Genomic DNA, 19,379 nt, shown 5'->3' on the forward strand with positions numbered 1-19,379 from the left:
TACCATTCCTTTAATATACTTTGTAACATACTATGATTGATTCAGTATACTATGTAACATACTACCATTCCTCTAATATACTTTGTAACATACTATGATTCCTTGAGTATACTATGTAACATACTACCATTCCTCTAATATACTTTGTAACATACTATGATTCCTTGAGTATACTATGTAACATACTACCATCCCTTTAATATACTTTGTAACATACTATGATTGATTCAGTATACTATGTAACATACTACCATCCCTTTAATATACTTTGTAACATACTATGATTGATTCAGTATAATATGTAACATACTACCATTCCTTTAATATACTTTGTAACATACTATGATTGATCCAGTATACTATGTAACATACTACCATCCCTCTAATATACTTTGTAACATACTATGATTGATTCAGTATACTATGTAACATACTACCATTCCTCTAATATACTTTGTAACATACTATGATTCCTTGAGTATACTATGTAACATACTACCATTCCTCTAATATACTTTGTAACATACTATGATTGATCCAGTATACTATGTAACATACTACCATTCCTCTAATATACTTTGTAACATACTATAATTGATTCAGTATACTATGTAACATACTACCATCCCTTTAATATACTTTGTAACATACTATGATTGATTCAGTATAATATGTAACATACTACCATTCCTTTAATATACTTTGTAACATACTATGATTGATCCAGTATACTATGTAACATACTACCATTCCTTTAATATACTTTGTAACATACTATGATTGATTCAGTATACTATGTAACATACTACCATTCCTCTAATATACTTTGTAACATACTATGATTCCTTGAGTATACTATGTAACATACTACCATTCCTCTAATATACTTTGTAACATACTATGATTGATCCAGTATACTATGTAACATACTACCATTCCTCTAATATACTTTGTAACATACTATAATTGATTCAGTATACTATGTAACATACTACCATCCCTTTAATATACTTTGTAACATACTATGATTGATTCAGTATAATATGTAACATACTACCATTCCTTTAATATACTTTGTAACATACTATGATTGATCCAGTATACTATGTAACATACTACCATTCCTTTAATATACTTTGTAACATACTATGATTGATTCAGTATACTATGTAACATACTACCATTCCTCTAATATACTTTGTAACATACTATGATTCCTTGAGTATACTATGTAACATACTACCATTCCTCTAATATACTTTGTAACATACTATGATTGATCCAGTATACTATGTAACATACTACCATTCCTCTAATATACTTTGTAACATACTATAATTGATTCAGTATACTATGTAACATACTACCATCCCTTTAATATACTTTGTAACATACTATGATTGATTCAGTATACTATTTAACATACTACCATTCCTCTAATATACTTTGTAACATACTATGATTGATCCAGTATACTATGTAACATACTACCATTCCTCTAATATACTTTGTAACATACCATGATTCCTTGAGTATACTATGTAACATACTACCATCCCTTGAATATACTTTGTAACATACTATGATTCCTTGAGTATACTATGTAACATACTACCATCCCTTGAATATACTTTGTAACATACTATAATTGATTCAGTATACTATGTAACATACTACCATTCCCCTAATATACTTTGTAACAAACTATGATTCCTTGAGTATACTATGTAACATACTACCATCCCTTGAATATACTTTGTAACATACTATGATTGATCCAGTATACTATGTAACATACTACCATTCCTCTAATATACTTTGTAACATACTATGATTGATTCAGTATACTATGTAACATACTACCATCCCTCTAATATACTTTGTAACATACTATGATTCCTTGAGTATACTATGTAACATACTACCATTCCTTTAATATACTTTGTAACATACTATGATTGATCCAGTATACTATGTAACATACTACCATTCCTCTAATATACTTTGTAACATACTATGATTCCTTGAGTATACTATGTAACATACTACCATTCCTTTAATATACTTTGTAACATACTATGATTGATTCAGTATACTATGTAACATACAACCATTCCCCTAATATACTTTGTAACATACTATGATTCCTTGAGTATACTATGTAACATACTACCATCCCTTTAATATACTTTGTAACATACTATGATTGATTCAGTATACTATGTAACATACAACCATTCCCCTAATATACTTTGTAACATACTATGATTCCTTGAGTATACTATGTAACATACTACCATCCCTTTAATATACTTTGTAACATACTATGATTGATTCAGTATACTATGTAACATACTACCATTCCTCTAATATACTTTGTAACATACTATGATTCCTTGAGTATACTATGTAACATACTACCATTCCTCTAATATACTTTGTAACATACTATGATTGATTCAGTATACTATGTAACATACTACCATTCCTCTAATATACTTTGTAACATACTATGATTCCTTGAGTATACTATGTAACATACTACCATTCCTCTAATATACTTTGTAACATACTATGATTGATTCAGTATACTATGTAACATACTACCATCCCTTTAATATACTTTGTAACATACTATGATTCCTTGAGTATACTATGTAACATACTACCATCCCTTTAATATACTTTGTAACATACTATGATTGATTCAGTATACTATGTAACATACTACCATTCCTCTAATATACTTTGTAACATACTATGATTGATTCAGTATACTATGTAACATACTACCATTCCTCTAATATACTTTGTAACATACTATGATTGATTCAGTATACTATGTAACATACAACCATTCCTCTAATATACTTTGTAACATACAATGATTCCTTGAGTATACTATGTAACATACTACCATCCCTCTAATATACTTTGTAACATACAATGATTGATTCAGTATACTATGTAACATACTACCATTCCTCTAATATACTTTGTAACATACTATAATTGATTCAGTATACTATGTAACATACTACCATTCCTCTAATATACTTTGTAACATATTACCATCCCTCTAATATACTTTGTAACATATTACTTTCTCTCTAGTGTACTTTGGGCTCACCATTAGCCATGACCAGTTGGACAAGGGGGGAACTCACCATTAGCCATGACCAGTTGGACAAGGGGGGAACTCACCATTAGCCATGACCAGTTGGACAAGGGTAGGGAACTCACCATTAGCCATGACCAGTTGGACAAGGGGGGAACTCACCATTAGCCATGACCAGTTGGACAAGGGTAGGGAACTCACCATTAGCCATGACCAGTTGGAGAAGGGTAGGGAACTCACCATTAGCCATGACCAGTTGGACAAGGGTAGGGAACTCACCATTAGCCATGACCAGTTGGACAAGGGGGAACTCACCATTAGCCATGTCCAGTTGGACAAGGGTAGGGAACTCACCATTAGCCATGACCAGTTGGACAAGGGGGGAACTCACCATTAGCCATGACCAGTTGGACAAGGGTAGGGAACTCACCATTAGCCATGACCAGTTGGACAAGGGGGGAACTCACCATTAGCCATGACCAGTTGGACAAGGGGGGAACTCACCATTAGCCATGACCAGTTGGACAAGGGTAGGGAACTCACCATTAGCCATGACCAGTTGGACAAGGGGGGAACTCACCATTAGCCATGACCAGCTGGACAAGGGTAGGGAAATGCTCCTCTGGCATCTTCCAGTTGGAGCCCCTGCTGTGTGTGCTCATGAATGTCACCCATTCTACAAACACCACCAGGTAGCCCCACTGAAACACATCAACACTCATCATAAGTGTACTGGTCCTGCATGCTTAACATTCCTTAACCTGCCAATCATATAGCATGCGGACACATGCACTTGTAAATAGCACAGACACATGTCATGTAATATTTTAGTGGTAAACAAAAATTGGTTTTAAACTAGAGTAGCCTCCATTGTCTTTAGTATATCGTCTAACTTGGTGGCGCTTTTCATGCTTCTGGCATGGCTGCAAGCCGTTTGTTTTAATATCATAAATGAGCAGTCATGGCCAAAAGTATACCGGGGTAGATGTAAAACAGAAAAGGAAAGGGACAGGGGCAAAGATGCCCCAAATTATGGACAAGCCTAGCTAAGTTTCATCGCCAGTTAGTCGTCCACTCATCGAATGATCAAAGGGCCAAAATCTGGCAGGAAAGTTTGTAGGCTTGAGTGACAGTGTGCTGATACAGTGAAGAAGTGGAGAGTTGAGGGAATGACAAAGTTTGGAGGAGGAAATGACTTGTCTACGCCTCAAAGCTAAGCGTGAACATCTGAAGAGTGACATCACAACACTTTACAGCCTGATGGACTATCAAACATGGCAGTACAGGAACCAAGATGGCGGACCGTTAGCCGTGCCAATAGGAAAGCAGAATACAGACAGCAGCAACACAGGCAAGAAATGAAACATCCTAGATTTTGTGTGGATAGATTCTCTGGGGTTCCTAGACAATGATATAAACAGTGGAATGAGTATGGACTTTGGTCGCCCTGCTAGAGGAGAGCTAAGCAAACTGACAATTGAAATGTGAGTTTTGCAGTATGGGGGTTTTGAAGGACATAATAAGTTGCAGGGAGGTAGATACCACAGCTGTGATGGATTCCCTAAAGCGAGTACAGCGACCTACACCCAAGATACAGCGACAGGCTCCACACCGGCAGGTGTCATACATGGTGTAAACATCACCCTGTTTTGTGTAACAGGAGACAATTTCAGCAGGATGCAGTTATTGTGTCTTTGGTCTCTAACATTCCTACCATCTTGATGGATTTCCCGTTCATTCAGTTTGTCAACTACAGAATCTGTACAAGGTCAATAAATATTCAGAACCAATTTCTGAGAGAAGGGATCAAGGATCATTCTGTCGCCAAGTAAATATGACATATAAGTCATTCAAAAATAATTTTTAGATCTGAAGTTTACACGATATACGGCTTTTCAATTGGACGAGAGGTCGGTCACATTACCGCGAAATTCACGTTCATAAGTGTATGAACGACACAATTTGACGTTCATACGTTTTTCACGAGACCGTGTTCTTGAAATGACGTAAACACTGACGGACTACTTCCACATTCCTGGGGAAACCCCTGGAAATTCCCTACCACGAAAACATGCATAAGCGTTCTTTCTGATCATTTAGAACCTTTATTCTTGGTCTCAGCATTTCAGTATACTTTGAGAAATGTCAGAGAGCGTGACTGCATGATTGTTCACGAATATCCTCGCTACGGCCCATCCTAATGAACAAACGAAGAAATGCACATCTAAACTATCGTAGTATCGACTCGATCCGTGCCTAGGCTGACATTGACCGTCTCCAGCAATCTATGAATTTACCTTTGTGTCTGTTTGACGCATCTTTATTCACCTTTCAATGATCGGCCAGTTGATTAATGATGACTAACACATGTAACCGCCAAAAGTTCATCAACAACTTCGGAAATCTCTCCCGTCACGTTCAACGTGTCGGCCATTTTGACGTCTTGTACTTGATGTAAATGTATTACGACGCGCTGTCATTGTGACTGACTTACTGAGGTAGTTCTTTACAGACCTTTCTCATCTAATGAGGATATGATTTGAACAAATGTGCTGCGTAAGATGTTTCTGGAGAGCAAGTTGTGCATCCATACGCCCATGTCACCTCTCTTTTTGAGGAACTATTTTACTCCGCGATATAGCTGGTTGTTGTATGGCTGTCAGTGTAAACATGAAGTCACACGTACTAAATAAAATTGTGTTTAGATCTAGGCCTACATCTTTTGAGGTGAGAAATAGTGATAAAAAAATTATAAGAATTGACCTTCACTTTGTGTGAGTTCATTGGAGTATGAACCTTCATAGAGTGAGGGCCAAACATTGTATGAACGTCGTCGCAAGCTCCGACGTTCATACAGTTTGGCCCTCACTCTATGAAGGTTCATACTCCAATGAACTCACACAAAGTGAAGGTCAATTCTTAACACACTTTGCCTGTAACTCAAACTGTATCATATATTCTACCTTGCAGTTCATAATAACTCTAATTACATGCTCATATAGGCATACATTGAACAAGTCACTAAGTACAACAGCTAGACTCAGCCCAAAAATGGGCCCCAGATCTTTGAGCATAGTCTCCCTTTAAAATGTTAATAAATTCTGGACCTTAGTATGTCTCCATACCTTGTACAACGAGCACCACAGCAGGCCTCGGCTGAAGTTGTCAATCACAATGTCAAACTGAAAATGAAGAGACAAGATATACACCACAAAGCTATGTAAGTCACATGATGAGTGACACACTGCATGTTATGTCATGAGGCACAAGAAGATGGTGTTGATAATATTATTACTATATAGAATTACATCTGTGCTGAATCAATGTCATTAAACTGATACTAAGTATAATGAGGCCCTATTAGGCCAGAAACCCTGTTTTGGGGGACAACCTACCAAGGGAAGTTACTCTATACCAATGAAACATTAATCCAAAACCTTGTTAATGAGGACATCTTCACTATGAAGAGAAGCATGTGGATAAACAAGGCGAACTGTTTGTTGCTATTACCCATGCTCCAAAGGCTGACGTCTGGTTCAGTTTTCTTGCTGCATACCCATCTATGCCTGCGAGGAAAACAGAATGTGTTTGGCAAAGATACAATTTCTGTGTCACTCTTTGTACTTCCATCTGGCATTGCGTCCTGCTGGTGAGTTGGAAGGTGTGAGCTGGCAAACCACACATCAGAATTAAAGGGCTGGCCCTTTATATTGTCTGTCTCCTCTCTCCCTCCCCATTCTATGTGACTAGTCCATAATCAAGGTGGCACCATAGATGACACGGCCACTAATACCCCCTGATGAAACGAGTGATATTGTAAGAGATGAAATAGAGCTTCATAACCATGGTAACATGACCTGTACTACTGTCAAACCCCATGATATAAGGGTGAAGCAATATCATTTGCAGTCTGCCATCACTTGCCAACGTTGATGCAAATGATAATGCCCTGAAACATAGCATTACAATTATTATAGTTAAGATGGAGAGCATTCATCCTTCCCATGATAATACGCAATCAAACAACAACGTATGGCAGTTGTCATTTACACGAAGGACACAAACAGAAGTCAGTGTGACTCTGGCTTAGATACTCATTATCAACAATGGATTACGCCACTATTAGTCATGTGACATCAATCGACCTTGGCTTTTGATTCATCCAACATCTGAGAGAAACAGTTTGGGGAGCTAACTGACAGTAAATTAGTAAGCAATGTGTTCAGAGAATCAGCACACCTTCACATGCTGATGCTTCCCCATTGTCGTAGAAGTAACTACATCTGGTCATGTCAATCAATGGCCAGTGTACCAGTAGTGTATACCTACAACACTTATGTACTCTGAAGCCAGGCTAGTCTGTGCTTGCTGTCTCACTTCCTGTTATGTTTCCATGTGTGTCAGTGTGTCACAACATCACATCACATGCATGTGAGCTGAGTCCAAATTAAAATGTGCACACAATGTTTTGTCTCTGTTTTTCCTCATAATCTCAGAGACTATTCTGACTACACAAGTGACCGCTTCTGGTGGAACCATGTCATCACTGCTTGATGATGTCATTGCTTTCAAGAGTATCACCCTGCTATTGGAGGACACATAGAAATACAGTGCTACAGAAAAAATAACTAGTAACTTTAAAAATAGGAGCTGAATGTTCTATAACAAAATATTCTAGCTATGTCACACCTGTAAATAATTCAGTCTGGATAACATGCCTGATAACAAGACTGACCTGTGCTTTTCCTGGCTGCCTGTCATAATACAGTACGGAAACTTGTTTGTTTTTTATCATTTTCTCACACAGAATAGTTGACTTGACTCAGTGTCATGTCCATGGGTATTAGTAAGTTGTCCTTTACCGTTATGAGTGAGTCTATGGACACTATTTTCAGTTTAATGACTACATGTATATGCAGTATTGAGACGTATCATATTGTGGCTTCTGTATTGAGATCTGTAACGTATCATGTGACACCTGTATCGTCACATCCCTAATGACTATTAAGAGCAATGTCCACATCATCGGGGTATGATCCATCAGTCACCTCTTACAATCAGCAGTATTCCCATTGATCTATTCTGACACAATCTCATTAAAATCTGATGTTAGTTCTCGCTACCTCTTGACAAAGATCTGAGGACAGCCCATTACGTGTCACGTCAGAACGACCTTTTGGGAACTTTGACAGACCAGTGGAATGACTGACCAGAAGATGACATTATCCAATCAGAAAGCAGCTTTCTCATGCTTTACGGCACTAGTTTCAAACTGGTGACTATGCTTCAAATGAAATTTGATTGATTGAGATTGATTCAAACACAGAATATCTGTGGGAAGTATTTACAAAGTCACTGTCAGGTAAAACTGATGTCACAACCTGAAATGCCTCAATGCAAATGAAGATCAGAAAACACAATCTGAAACATAAACCAGTATCAGATCACTTAATAATTGATCAACAGTCAGACAAATCTGCTACTATTACCCTGATAACACATGAGACCCCCCATGGGTATCAGGTTGTATCACAGGGGTCAACTATAGGGCATTGTGTAGCTACAATGGCTGTGTACACAGAACCATCTACACATAGGTGAAGATAGCCATACCCATGCCACAAACACTTTTGAAATACACCAGTCAGTCAGGTTCTACTAACACTAATACTCACATGACTATTTCCAGGAGTAAAATTGCATCTCTTGAAACCTTATCAATGACAATATAAAATAAGAACTATTACTGAAACTATTGCTTACCATCTAAAAGTATTGAAATTCCATAAAGGATGGTGCAAGGGACAGGATGGTAGAAGAATACAATCGCAACACTGGCCAACACTATTCTGATGTAGCCTGCAACACAAACAAACACAATCCATAATGACCTTCACCTTTCTTCTTTACACAGTTGCTACCAGTCTGTCTACCAAACCCTAGAGAATAATCTAAAAGTCTAGAATGATTTTGCAAGTCTACATTGCCTCATCACCAAGCCAAGAAATTAAGCATTGATCTGGGCTCCATTTGGATTTCACTTCATATTTTGCAGATATATATAATAAATAAGATAACTTTATTTCTGGGACTAAATGTTAAATTAAGCTTCTACATTCACCTATGGATACTCAGCTAATCATACTAATAATCCCTCCAACAATGGTGGTTTCAATTTTATAGTCACTACATTTGCCATGCTTGGGTGAAGATTCCTAAGAGGTAACAGAAATGTCAGTGAGTAAGTGAGTAAACTTTTTTGTCATGTCAGTATTATTTCAGCCATATTGTTACTGGAGCATTTAATACTTAATATCATAAAAATCCTGTCCACAAAGGACAGAAAAACACCAGTAACATCACATAATAAGTCATAATTTAGTCACTGACTCAATCAATCAATAAATGCAAAATGAACCTTACCAATATTATTGGCTGTTCATCTACCATGTCTACTGTTCCATGCATCATGTATTAACAGATTAAATATATGAGGACAAGAAATATTTCATTTTCTAACGGTACTAATCAGATATGTGTGTGTGGCGGGGGAATCAGCAGTGATCTAGCTGTACCATAGGGACCTGTAAATACACATGAATGGGACACAGTGTTTATCTGTGTGGCGGGGGAATCAGCAGTGATCTAGCTGTACCATAGGGACCTGTAAATACACATGACTGGGACACACTGTTTATCTGTGTGGCGGGGGCATCAGCAGTGATCTAGCTGTACCATAGGGACCTGTAAATACACATGACTGGGACACACTGTTTATCTGTGTGGCGGGGGAATCAGCAGTGATCTAGCTGTACCATAGGGACCTGTAAATACACATGACTGGGACACACTGTTTATCTGTGTGGCGGGGGAATTAGCAGTGATCTAGCTGTACCATAGGGACCTGTAAATACACATGACTGGGACACACTGTTTATCTGTGTGGCGGGGGAATCAGCAGTGATCTAGCTGTACCATAGGGACCTGTAAATACACATGACTGGGACACACTGTTTATCTGTGTGGCGGGGGAATCAGCAGTGATCTAGCTGTACCATAGGGACCTGTAAATACACATGACTGGGACACACTGTTTATCTGTGTGGCGGGGGAATCAGCAGATCTAGCTGTACCATAGGGACCTGTAAATACACATGACTGGGACACAGTGTTTATCTGTGTGGCGGGGGAATCAGCAGTGATCTAGCTGTACCATAGGGACCTGTAAATACACATGACTGGGACACACTGTTTATCTGTGTGGCGGGGGAATCAGCAGATCTAGCTGTACCATAGGGACCTGTAAATACACATGACTGGGACACACTGTTTATCTGTGTGGCGGGGGAATCAGCAGTGATCTAGCTGTACCATAGGGACCTGTAAATACACATGACTGGGACACACTGTTTATCTGTGTGGCGGGGGAATCAGCAGTGATCTAGCTGTACCATAGGGACCTGTAAATACACATGACTGGGACACACTGTTTATCTGTGTGGCGGGGGAATCAGCAGTGATCTAGCTGTACCATAGGGACCTGTAAATACACATGACTGGGACACACTGTTTATCTGTGTGGCGGGGGAATCAGCAGTGACCTAGCTGTACCATAGGGACCTGTAAATACACATGACTGGGACACACTGTTTATCTGTGTGGCGGGGGCATCAGCAGTGATCTAGCTGTACCATAGGGACCTGTAAATACACATGACTGGGACACACTGTTTATCTGTGTGGCGGGGGAATCAGCAGTGATCTAGCTGTACCATAGGGACCTGTAAATACACATGACTGGGACACACTGTTTATCTGTGTGGCGGGGGAATCAGCAGTGATCTAGCTGTACCATAGGGACCTGTAAATACACATGACTGGGACACACTGTTTATCTGTGTGGCGGGGGCATCAGCAGTGATCTAGCTGTACCATAGGGACCTGTAAATACACATGACTGGGACACACTGTTTATCTGTGTGGCGGGTGAATCAGCAGTGATCTAGCTGTACCATAGGGACCTGTAAATACACATGACTGGGACACACTGTTTATCTGTGTGGCGGGGGCATCAGCAGTGATCTAGCTGTACCATAGGGACCTGTAAATACACATGACTGGGACACACTGTTTATCTGTGTGGCGGGGGCATCAGCAGTGATCTAGCTGTACCATAGGGACCTGTAAATACACGTGACTGGGACACACTGTTTATCTGTGTGGCGGGGGAATCAGCAGTGATCTAGCTGTACCATAGGGACCTGTAAATACACATGACTGGGACACACTGTTTATCTGTGTGGCGGGGGAATCAGCAGTGATCTAGCTGTACCATAGGGACCTGTAAATACACATGACTGGGACACACTGTTTATCTGTGTGGCGGGGGAATCAGCAGTGACCTAGCTGTACCATAGGGACCTGTAAATACACATGACTGGGACACACTGTTTATCTGTGTGGCGGGGGAATCAGCAGTGATCTAGCTGTACCATAGGGACCTGTAAATACACATGACTGGGACACACTGTTTATCTGTGTGGCGGGGGAATCAGCAGTGATCTAGCTGTACCATAGGGACCTGTAAATACACATGACTGGGACACACTGTTTATCTGTGTGGCGGGGGAATCAGCAGTGATCTAGCTGTACCATAGGGACCTGTAAATACACATGACTGGGACACACTGTTTATCTGTGTGGCGGGGGAATCAGCAGTGATCTAGCTGTACCATAGGGACCTGTAAATACACATGACTGGGACACACTGTTTATCTGTGTGGCGGGGGAATCAGCAGTGATCTAGCTGTACCATAGGGACCTGTAAATACACATGACTGGGACACACTGTTTATCTGTGTGGCGGGGGAATCAGCAGATCTAGCTGTACCATAGGGACCTGTAAATACACATGACTGGGACACACTGTTTATCTGTGTGGCGGGGGAATCAGCAGTGATCTAGCTGTACCATAGGGACATGTAAATACACATGACTGGGACACACTGTTTATCTGTGTGGCGGGGGAATCAGCAGTGATCTAGCTGTACCATAGGGACCTGTAAATACACATGACTGGGACACACTGTTTATCTGTGTGGCGGGGGAATCAGCAGATCTAGCTGTACCATAGGGACCTGTAAATACACATGACTGGGACACACTGTTTATCTGTGTGGCGGGGGAATCAGCAGTGATCTAGCTGTACCATAGGGACATGTAAATACACATGACTGGGACACACTGTTTATCTGTGTGGCGGGGGAATCAGCAGTGATCTAGCTGTACCATAGGGACCTGTAAATACACATGACTGGGACACACTGTTTATCTGTGTGGCGGGGGCATCAGCAGTGATCTAGCTGTACCATAGGGACCTGTAAATACACATGACTGGGACACAGTGTTTATCTGTGTGGCGGGGGAATCAGCAGTGATCTAGCTGTACCATAGGGACCTGTAAATACACATGACTGGGACACACTGTTTATCTGTGTGGCGGGGGAATCAGCAGTGATCTAGCTGTACCATAGGGACCTGTAAATACACATGACTGGGACACACTGTTTATCTGTGTGGCGGGGGAATCAGCAGTGATCTAGCTGTACCATAGGGACCTGTAAATACACATGACTGGGACACAGTGTTTATCTGTGTGGCGGGGGAATCAGCAGTGATCTAGCTGTACCATAGGGACCTGTAAATACACATGACTGGGACACACTGTTTATCTGTGTGGCGGGGGAATTAGCAGTGATCTAGCTGTACCATAGGGACCTGTAAATACACATGACTGGGACACACTGTTTATCTGTGTGGCGGGGGAATCAGCAGTGATCTAGCTGTACCATAGGGACCTGTAAATACACATGACTGGGACACACTGTTTATCTGTGTGGCGGGGGAATCAGCAGTGATCTAGCTGTACCATAGGGACCTGTAAATACACATGACTGGGACACAGTGTTTATCTGTGTGGCGGGGGAATCAGCAGTGATCTAGCTGTACCATAGGGACCTGTAAATACACATGACTGGGACACAGTGTTTATCTGTGTGGCGGGGGAATCAGCAGTGATCTAGCTGTACCATAGGGACCTGTAAATACACATGACTGGGACACACTGTTTATCTGTGTGGCGGGGGAATCAGCAGTGATCTAGCTGTACCATAGGGACCTGTAAATACACATGACTGGGACACACTGTTTATCTGTGTGGCGGGGGAATCAGCAGTGATCTAGCTGTACCATAGGGACCTGTAAATACACATGACTGGGACACACTGTTTATCTGTGTGGCGGGGGAATCAGCAGATCTAGCTGTACCATAGGGACCTGTAAATACACATGACTGGGACACACTGTTTATCTGTGTGGCGGGGGAATCAGCAGTGATCTAGCTGTACCATAGGGACATGTAAATACACATGACTGGGACACACTGTTTATCTGTGTGGCGGGGGAATCAGCAGTGATCTAGCTGTACCATAGGGACCTGTAAATACACATGACTGGGACACACTGTTTATCTGTGTGGCGGGGGCATCAGCAGTGATCTAGCTGTACCATAGGGACCTGTAAATACACATGACTGGGACACAGTGTTTATCTGTGTGGCGGGGGAATCAGCAGTGATCTAGCTGTACCATAGGGACCTGTAAATACACATGACTGGGACACACTGTTTATCTGTGTGGCGGGGGAATCAGCAGTGATCTAGCTGTACCATAGGGACCTGTAAATACACATGACTGGGACACACTGTTTATCTGTGTGGCGGGGGAATCAGCAGTGATCTAGCTGTACCATAGGGACCTGTAAATACACATGACTGGGACACAGTGTTTATCTGTGTGGCGGGGGAATCAGCAGTGATCTAGCTGTACCATAGGGACCTGTAAATACACATGACTGGGACACACTGTTTATCTGTGTGGCGGGGGAATTAGCAGTGATCTAGCTGTACCATAGGGACCTGTAAATACACATGACTGGGACACACTGTTTATCTGTGTGGCGGGGGAATCAGCAGTGATCTAGCTGTACCATAGGGACCTGTAAATACACATGACTGGGACACACTGTTTATCTGTGTGGCGGGGGAATCAGCAGTGATCTAGCTGTACCATAGGGACCTGTAAATACACATGACTGGGACACAGTGTTTATCTGTGTGGCGGGGGAATCAGCAGTGATCTAGCTGTACCATAGGGACCTGTAAATACACATGACTGGGACACAGTGTTTATCTGTGTGGCGGGGGAATCAGCAGTGATCTAGCTGTACCATAGGGACCTGTAAATACACATGACTGGGACACACTGTTTATCTGTGTGGCGGGGGAATCAGCAGTGATCTAGCTGTACCATAGGGACCTGTAAATACACATGACTGGGACACACTGTTTATCTGTGTGGCGGGGGAATCAGCAGTGATCTAGCTGTACCATAGGGACCTGTAAATACACATGACTGGGACACACTGTTTATCTGTGTGGCGGGGGAATCAGCAGTGATCTAGCTGTACCATAGGGACCTGTAAATACACATGACTGGGACACACTGTTTATCTGTGTGGCGGGGGAATCAGCAGTGATCTAGCTGTACCATAGGGACCTGTAAATACACATGACTCGGACACACTGTTTATCTGTGTGGCGGGGGAATCAGCAGTGATCTAGCTGTACCATAGGGACCTGTAAATACACATGACTGGGACACACTGTTTATCTGTGTGGCGGGGGAATCAGCAGTGATCTAGCTGTACCATAGGGACCTGTAAATACACATGACTGGGACACACTGTTTATCTGTGTGGCGGGGGAATCAGCAGTGATCTAGCTGTACCATAGGGACCTGTAAATACACATGACTGGGACACACTGTTTATCTGTGTGGCGGGGGAATCAGCAGTGATCTAGCTGTACCATAGGGACCTGTAAATACACATGACTGGGACACACTGTTTATCTGTGTGGCGGGGGAATCAGCAGTGATCTAGCTGTACCATAGGGACCTGTAAATACACATGACTGGGACACACTGTTTATCTGTGTGGCGGGGGAATCAGCAGTGATCTAGCTGTACCATAGGGACCTGTAAATACACATGACTGGGACACACTGTTTATCTGTGTGGCGGGGGAATCAGCAGTGATCTAGCTGTACCATAGGGACCTGTAAATACACATGACTCGGACACACTGTTTATCTGTGTGGCGGGGGAATCAGCAGTGATCTAGCTGTACCATAGGGACCTGTAAATACACATGACTGGGACACACTGTTTATCTGTGTGGCGGGGGAATCAGCAGTGATCTAGCTGTACCATAGGGACCTGTAAATACACATGACTGGGAGACACTGTTTATCTGTGTGGCGGGGGAATCAGCAGTGATCTAGCTGTACCATAGGGACCTGTAAATACACATGACTGGGACACACTGTTTATCTGTGTGGCGGGGGAATCAGCAGTGATCTAGCTGTACCATAGGGACCTGTAAATACACATGACTGGGACACACTGTTTATCTGTGTGGCGGGGGAATCAGCAGTGATCTAGCTGTACCATAGGGACCTGTAAATACACATGACTGGGACACACTGTTTATCTGTGTGGCGGGGGAATCAGCAGTGATCTAGCTGTACCATAGGGACCTGTAAATACACATGACTGGGACACACTGTTTATCTGTGTGGCGGGGGAATCAGCAGTGATCTAGCTGTACCATAGGGACCTGTAAATACACATGACTGGGACACACTGTTTATCTGTGTGGCGGGGGAATCAGCAGTGATCTAGCTGTACCATAGGGACCTGTAAATACACATGACTGGGACACACTGTTTATCTGTGTGGCGGGGGAATCAGCAGTGATCTAGCTGTACCATAGGGACCTGTAAATACACATGACTCGGACACACTGTTTATCTGTGTGGCGGGGGAATCAGCAGTGATCTAGCTGTACCATAGGGACCTGTAAATACACATGACTGGGACACACTGTTTATCTGTGTGGCGGGGGAATCAGCAGTGATCTAGCTGTACCATAGGGACCTGTAAATACACATGACTGGGACACACTGTTTATCTGTGTGGCGGGGGAATCAGCAGATCTAGCTGTACCATAGGGACCTGTAAATACACATGACTGGGACACACTGTTGACTGAAGATAAAACAATGATGCATAGAAAATGTCAATTTATGGCATGGCAATGTTTGATAACTTTAGATCTACTCTTATATTATAGGATCTCCATTAATTATTGCACAGAAAAAGAAGATCTACTCTACTATTATAGAACAAGGGCTACAGTTCTAAGTGCTTGATAACAGTGTTTGTATCTACACCGAAATGTTGCATTCATTGTAATAAAGAAATTGTTCATTTTAACAAAGAAGTTGTCATCTTCCTGAGGCAAGAGAGTTAACTGACTATAAAAGTCCAGTTTCCACCCTTGCCAAACTAGTATGGAATTCCTGGGCTCATGGGCGGTGCACATGCTTTGACAAAAATCCGTGCGAAAGTTTACGAACCAGATTTCGATTTCTTTGCGCGATTTTGATTGGACTATGCATAGACTGGTTAGTCCAGATAAAATGTAACCCCATAATACCAGCCTAGTTCGGCAAGGGTGGAAACCGGACTTTTATAGTCAGTTAGCTCTCTTGCCTCGGGAAGATGAGAAGTTGTATATCCAAAGAACTATTCCCCTTGCTCATTATACCAACTACTGAATGTACTTTAATTATCATGATTATTGCATAGAAAATGTCAATTTACATACTTACCTCATAATAAACTATTCAGAAAGCATACACATAACTGCATGGTCATAAAAGCAATGTCTGTCTATAATAAAAGCAGGATGTGTCTTATGTATTATAAAAAAACACATCTACCACTATAATATAACAATTTGCATCAACTAAATACTCAAATGTTTATATTGATGAGGTGGTATCTGTCTTCTGTTGAGTCAGGTGAACCTACGGTATTGCTCACTGTGTAATTGTAGGTGTTGTCAAGTCAAGAGGAGATTATGTAATGCTATCAACTGGTAAGCCAGGGTATCTGCAGCCAGTCTGGGGAACAAAGAGTTATGATACGACCCAAGGGCTGATTTGGTCATTATTTCGTCATTATCTCGTCAAATAAAACATACACATCTTACATGTGTGAATCTGTTGTCCATATAAAACACAAACCTAAATGTTATCTTCATTATATAAGCATGGTTGTTGCCAGCCAGTCACTCAAAACAGTCCCAATTTGTTACACTGAATACTGGCGGTGGTTTATATTACGGATATAGTTTTGGGTGGTAAACTTACCTATAACATTAGGTACAAACAGCAGCACCTCCCACCCCATCGTGCAATATAAAACTGTTGACCTGTCAGTCTACATTGCCAATGTCACCAGTGGTCGTGCAAGCTATCACTTGACTAGAGTGTGCATTGCCATCTATGTTGTACAAACACCGGGGTTCAGAGGTTACGGCCTTCACCCTTTGAACTGGGCGCTCAAGGTGAAGGTCGCAGTTGTTGGCCAACATGGCGATCGGGAACTACGGGGAGTTGGGTCCCGTGATGATGTCAACAGTTGTTTCATTCGTGCTGTTGGTATCTCATTCCGTTACTGCTTTGCCGAATGTGCGGAGTGAGAGAGACATTGATACAAGTAAATACTACCATTACGATGACTTAACAAACTTTCTTCACGATATGGTGAACCAAAACCCAACTATTTCTAAACTTCATGCAGTTGGACAAAGTGTTCAAAACCGGACTCTCTGGGCAGTACAGATCTCTGATAAGATCAACGAAACTGAAGTAGGAGAACCAATGTTCAAATATGTTGGAAATATGCACGGAAATGAAGTGATAAGTAGACAGGTTTTGATATACCTCATACAGTATCTTTTGGAGCAGTATGGAAAAGACGCCAGAGTTACACATATTGTTGACAGCACGAATGTATTCATCATGCCAACTATGAACCCTGATGGCTTCGAGAACGCCGTTGTTGGACAGTGTGCAGGTGTCGAGGGAAGACCAAATGCCAATAGCGTAGATCTTAATAGGAATTTTCCAGATCAGTTTCAAAGTCAACCAGAAAATACTATGCAGCCAGAAACACGAACGCTAATCAACTGGATTGAATCCAACCCATTTGTTTTATCAGCCAACTTGCATGGTGGCAGTGTTGTAGCTAGCTACCCATTTGATGACTCCAGACTTCACAGGCAAGCAGGGAAATACAGTAAAGCACCCGATGACAGTGTATTCAAGCTCCTAGCTCACACCTATGCTGATAACCATTTGCATATGCACGAGGGCAATATTTGTGCAGGTGACGATTTTGCTGCCGAGAGAGGGATAACTAATGGAGCTGCGTGGTATGATGTTCCAGGTAAGCAGATATCACAGCCACTCACCCGGATCTTAGCATTCTCACAGGTTATTGTCAAAGGGGTAACACTTCAACCTGTATCCTCCCTTAAAAATATATATGATTGAAAAGACATTAATGCATACATATATAACGTTTGGAGGGGGGATACAAGCAGAAGTCTTTCCCTCAAATGGCCCACATGTCAAAAGAGCCACAAACACATAAGTCAAGACAGCCACTAAACAAGTCAAACATTGTTTTTTGGTGTTATTTCTGAAATATTCCATGTATAAAGTTGACTGTATCGTTAACTCTGATTTTTGTGAAACTATCAGCAAATGTGTTTATTTCTGTAAGGCTTGATGAGATTTCTGTTATAACAGAATAAGAGGGAATCAAAACGGTGGATGTAGAAGTTTCTCGTTGACTAACCATGCTAACTGGTACCAGTTATCACAATTGTATAAATATCATGTGAGCATGCGTACCGCTTCAGTTATGCAAATTTCATTATTTATTGCCTCTTGGTATCGCACTTAATTATTTTATTTATTAAAATTAAAAAGAAATGCTTTATCAATTTATAGTCTGCCGACTGACATAAACCAGTATTCCCCAAATTCAGTCTTCACATGCATATTCATAACACCATTTAATACCTACGAGGGCAAACATATCAGGGTTCATAAAATTCATATGTGCCCTAGAGTCATTATCACGTCACGAGACGACAGTGTATTGTTTCCGTCATCCGGACGGCACTTTTGATGTCATTCGATTCTTACTGTGATGTGAGGTTGAAATGACATCACATTAGAAATGACATCATAGCTGAAGATTGTTGATGTCATTCAACAAATTGCA

At 41.3% G+C, this 19,379-nt stretch overlaps 2 protein-coding genes across 3 annotated transcripts in view; one reads left to right on the forward strand and one right to left on the reverse strand.

Annotated features, from left to right (window-relative positions):
* Window positions 1–17,608, reverse strand: part of LOC124119272 — a 28,136-nt gene extending 10,528 nt beyond the window's left edge. Inside the window, exons 1-5 of the mRNA XM_046481729.2 lie at window positions 17,453–17,608; window positions 8,882–8,977; window positions 6,629–6,684; window positions 6,244–6,300; window positions 3,699–3,819 (exon numbers count right to left, since the gene is read on the reverse strand). Of these exons, the coding sequence (XP_046337685.1) occupies window positions 3,699–3,819; window positions 6,244–6,300; window positions 6,629–6,684; window positions 8,882–8,977; window positions 17,453–17,492 (370 nt within the window). The 5' untranslated portion in view covers window positions 17,493–17,608. The remainder of the gene's footprint in view (window positions 1–3,698; window positions 3,820–6,243; window positions 6,301–6,628; window positions 6,685–8,881; window positions 8,978–17,452) is intronic.
* Window positions 17,609–17,653: 45 nt separating this feature from the next.
* Window positions 17,654–19,379, forward strand: part of LOC124119271 (carboxypeptidase D-like) — an 88,577-nt gene continuing 86,851 nt past the window's right edge. For both annotated transcript variants that reach the window (XM_048396101.1, XM_048396102.1), the window contains exon 1: window positions 17,654–18,533. In XM_048396101.1, the coding sequence (XP_048252058.1) occupies window positions 17,675–18,533 (859 nt within the window). In that variant the 5' untranslated portion in view covers window positions 17,654–17,674. The remainder of the gene's footprint in view (window positions 18,534–19,379) is intronic.

This window comes from Haliotis rufescens, unplaced genomic scaffold (genome assembly GCF_023055435.1).
Source record: "Haliotis rufescens isolate VD_foot unplaced genomic scaffold, xgHalRufe1.0.p SCAF_15, whole genome shotgun sequence".
NCBI classification, from domain to species: domain Eukaryota; kingdom Metazoa; phylum Mollusca; class Gastropoda; order Lepetellida; family Haliotidae; genus Haliotis; species Haliotis rufescens.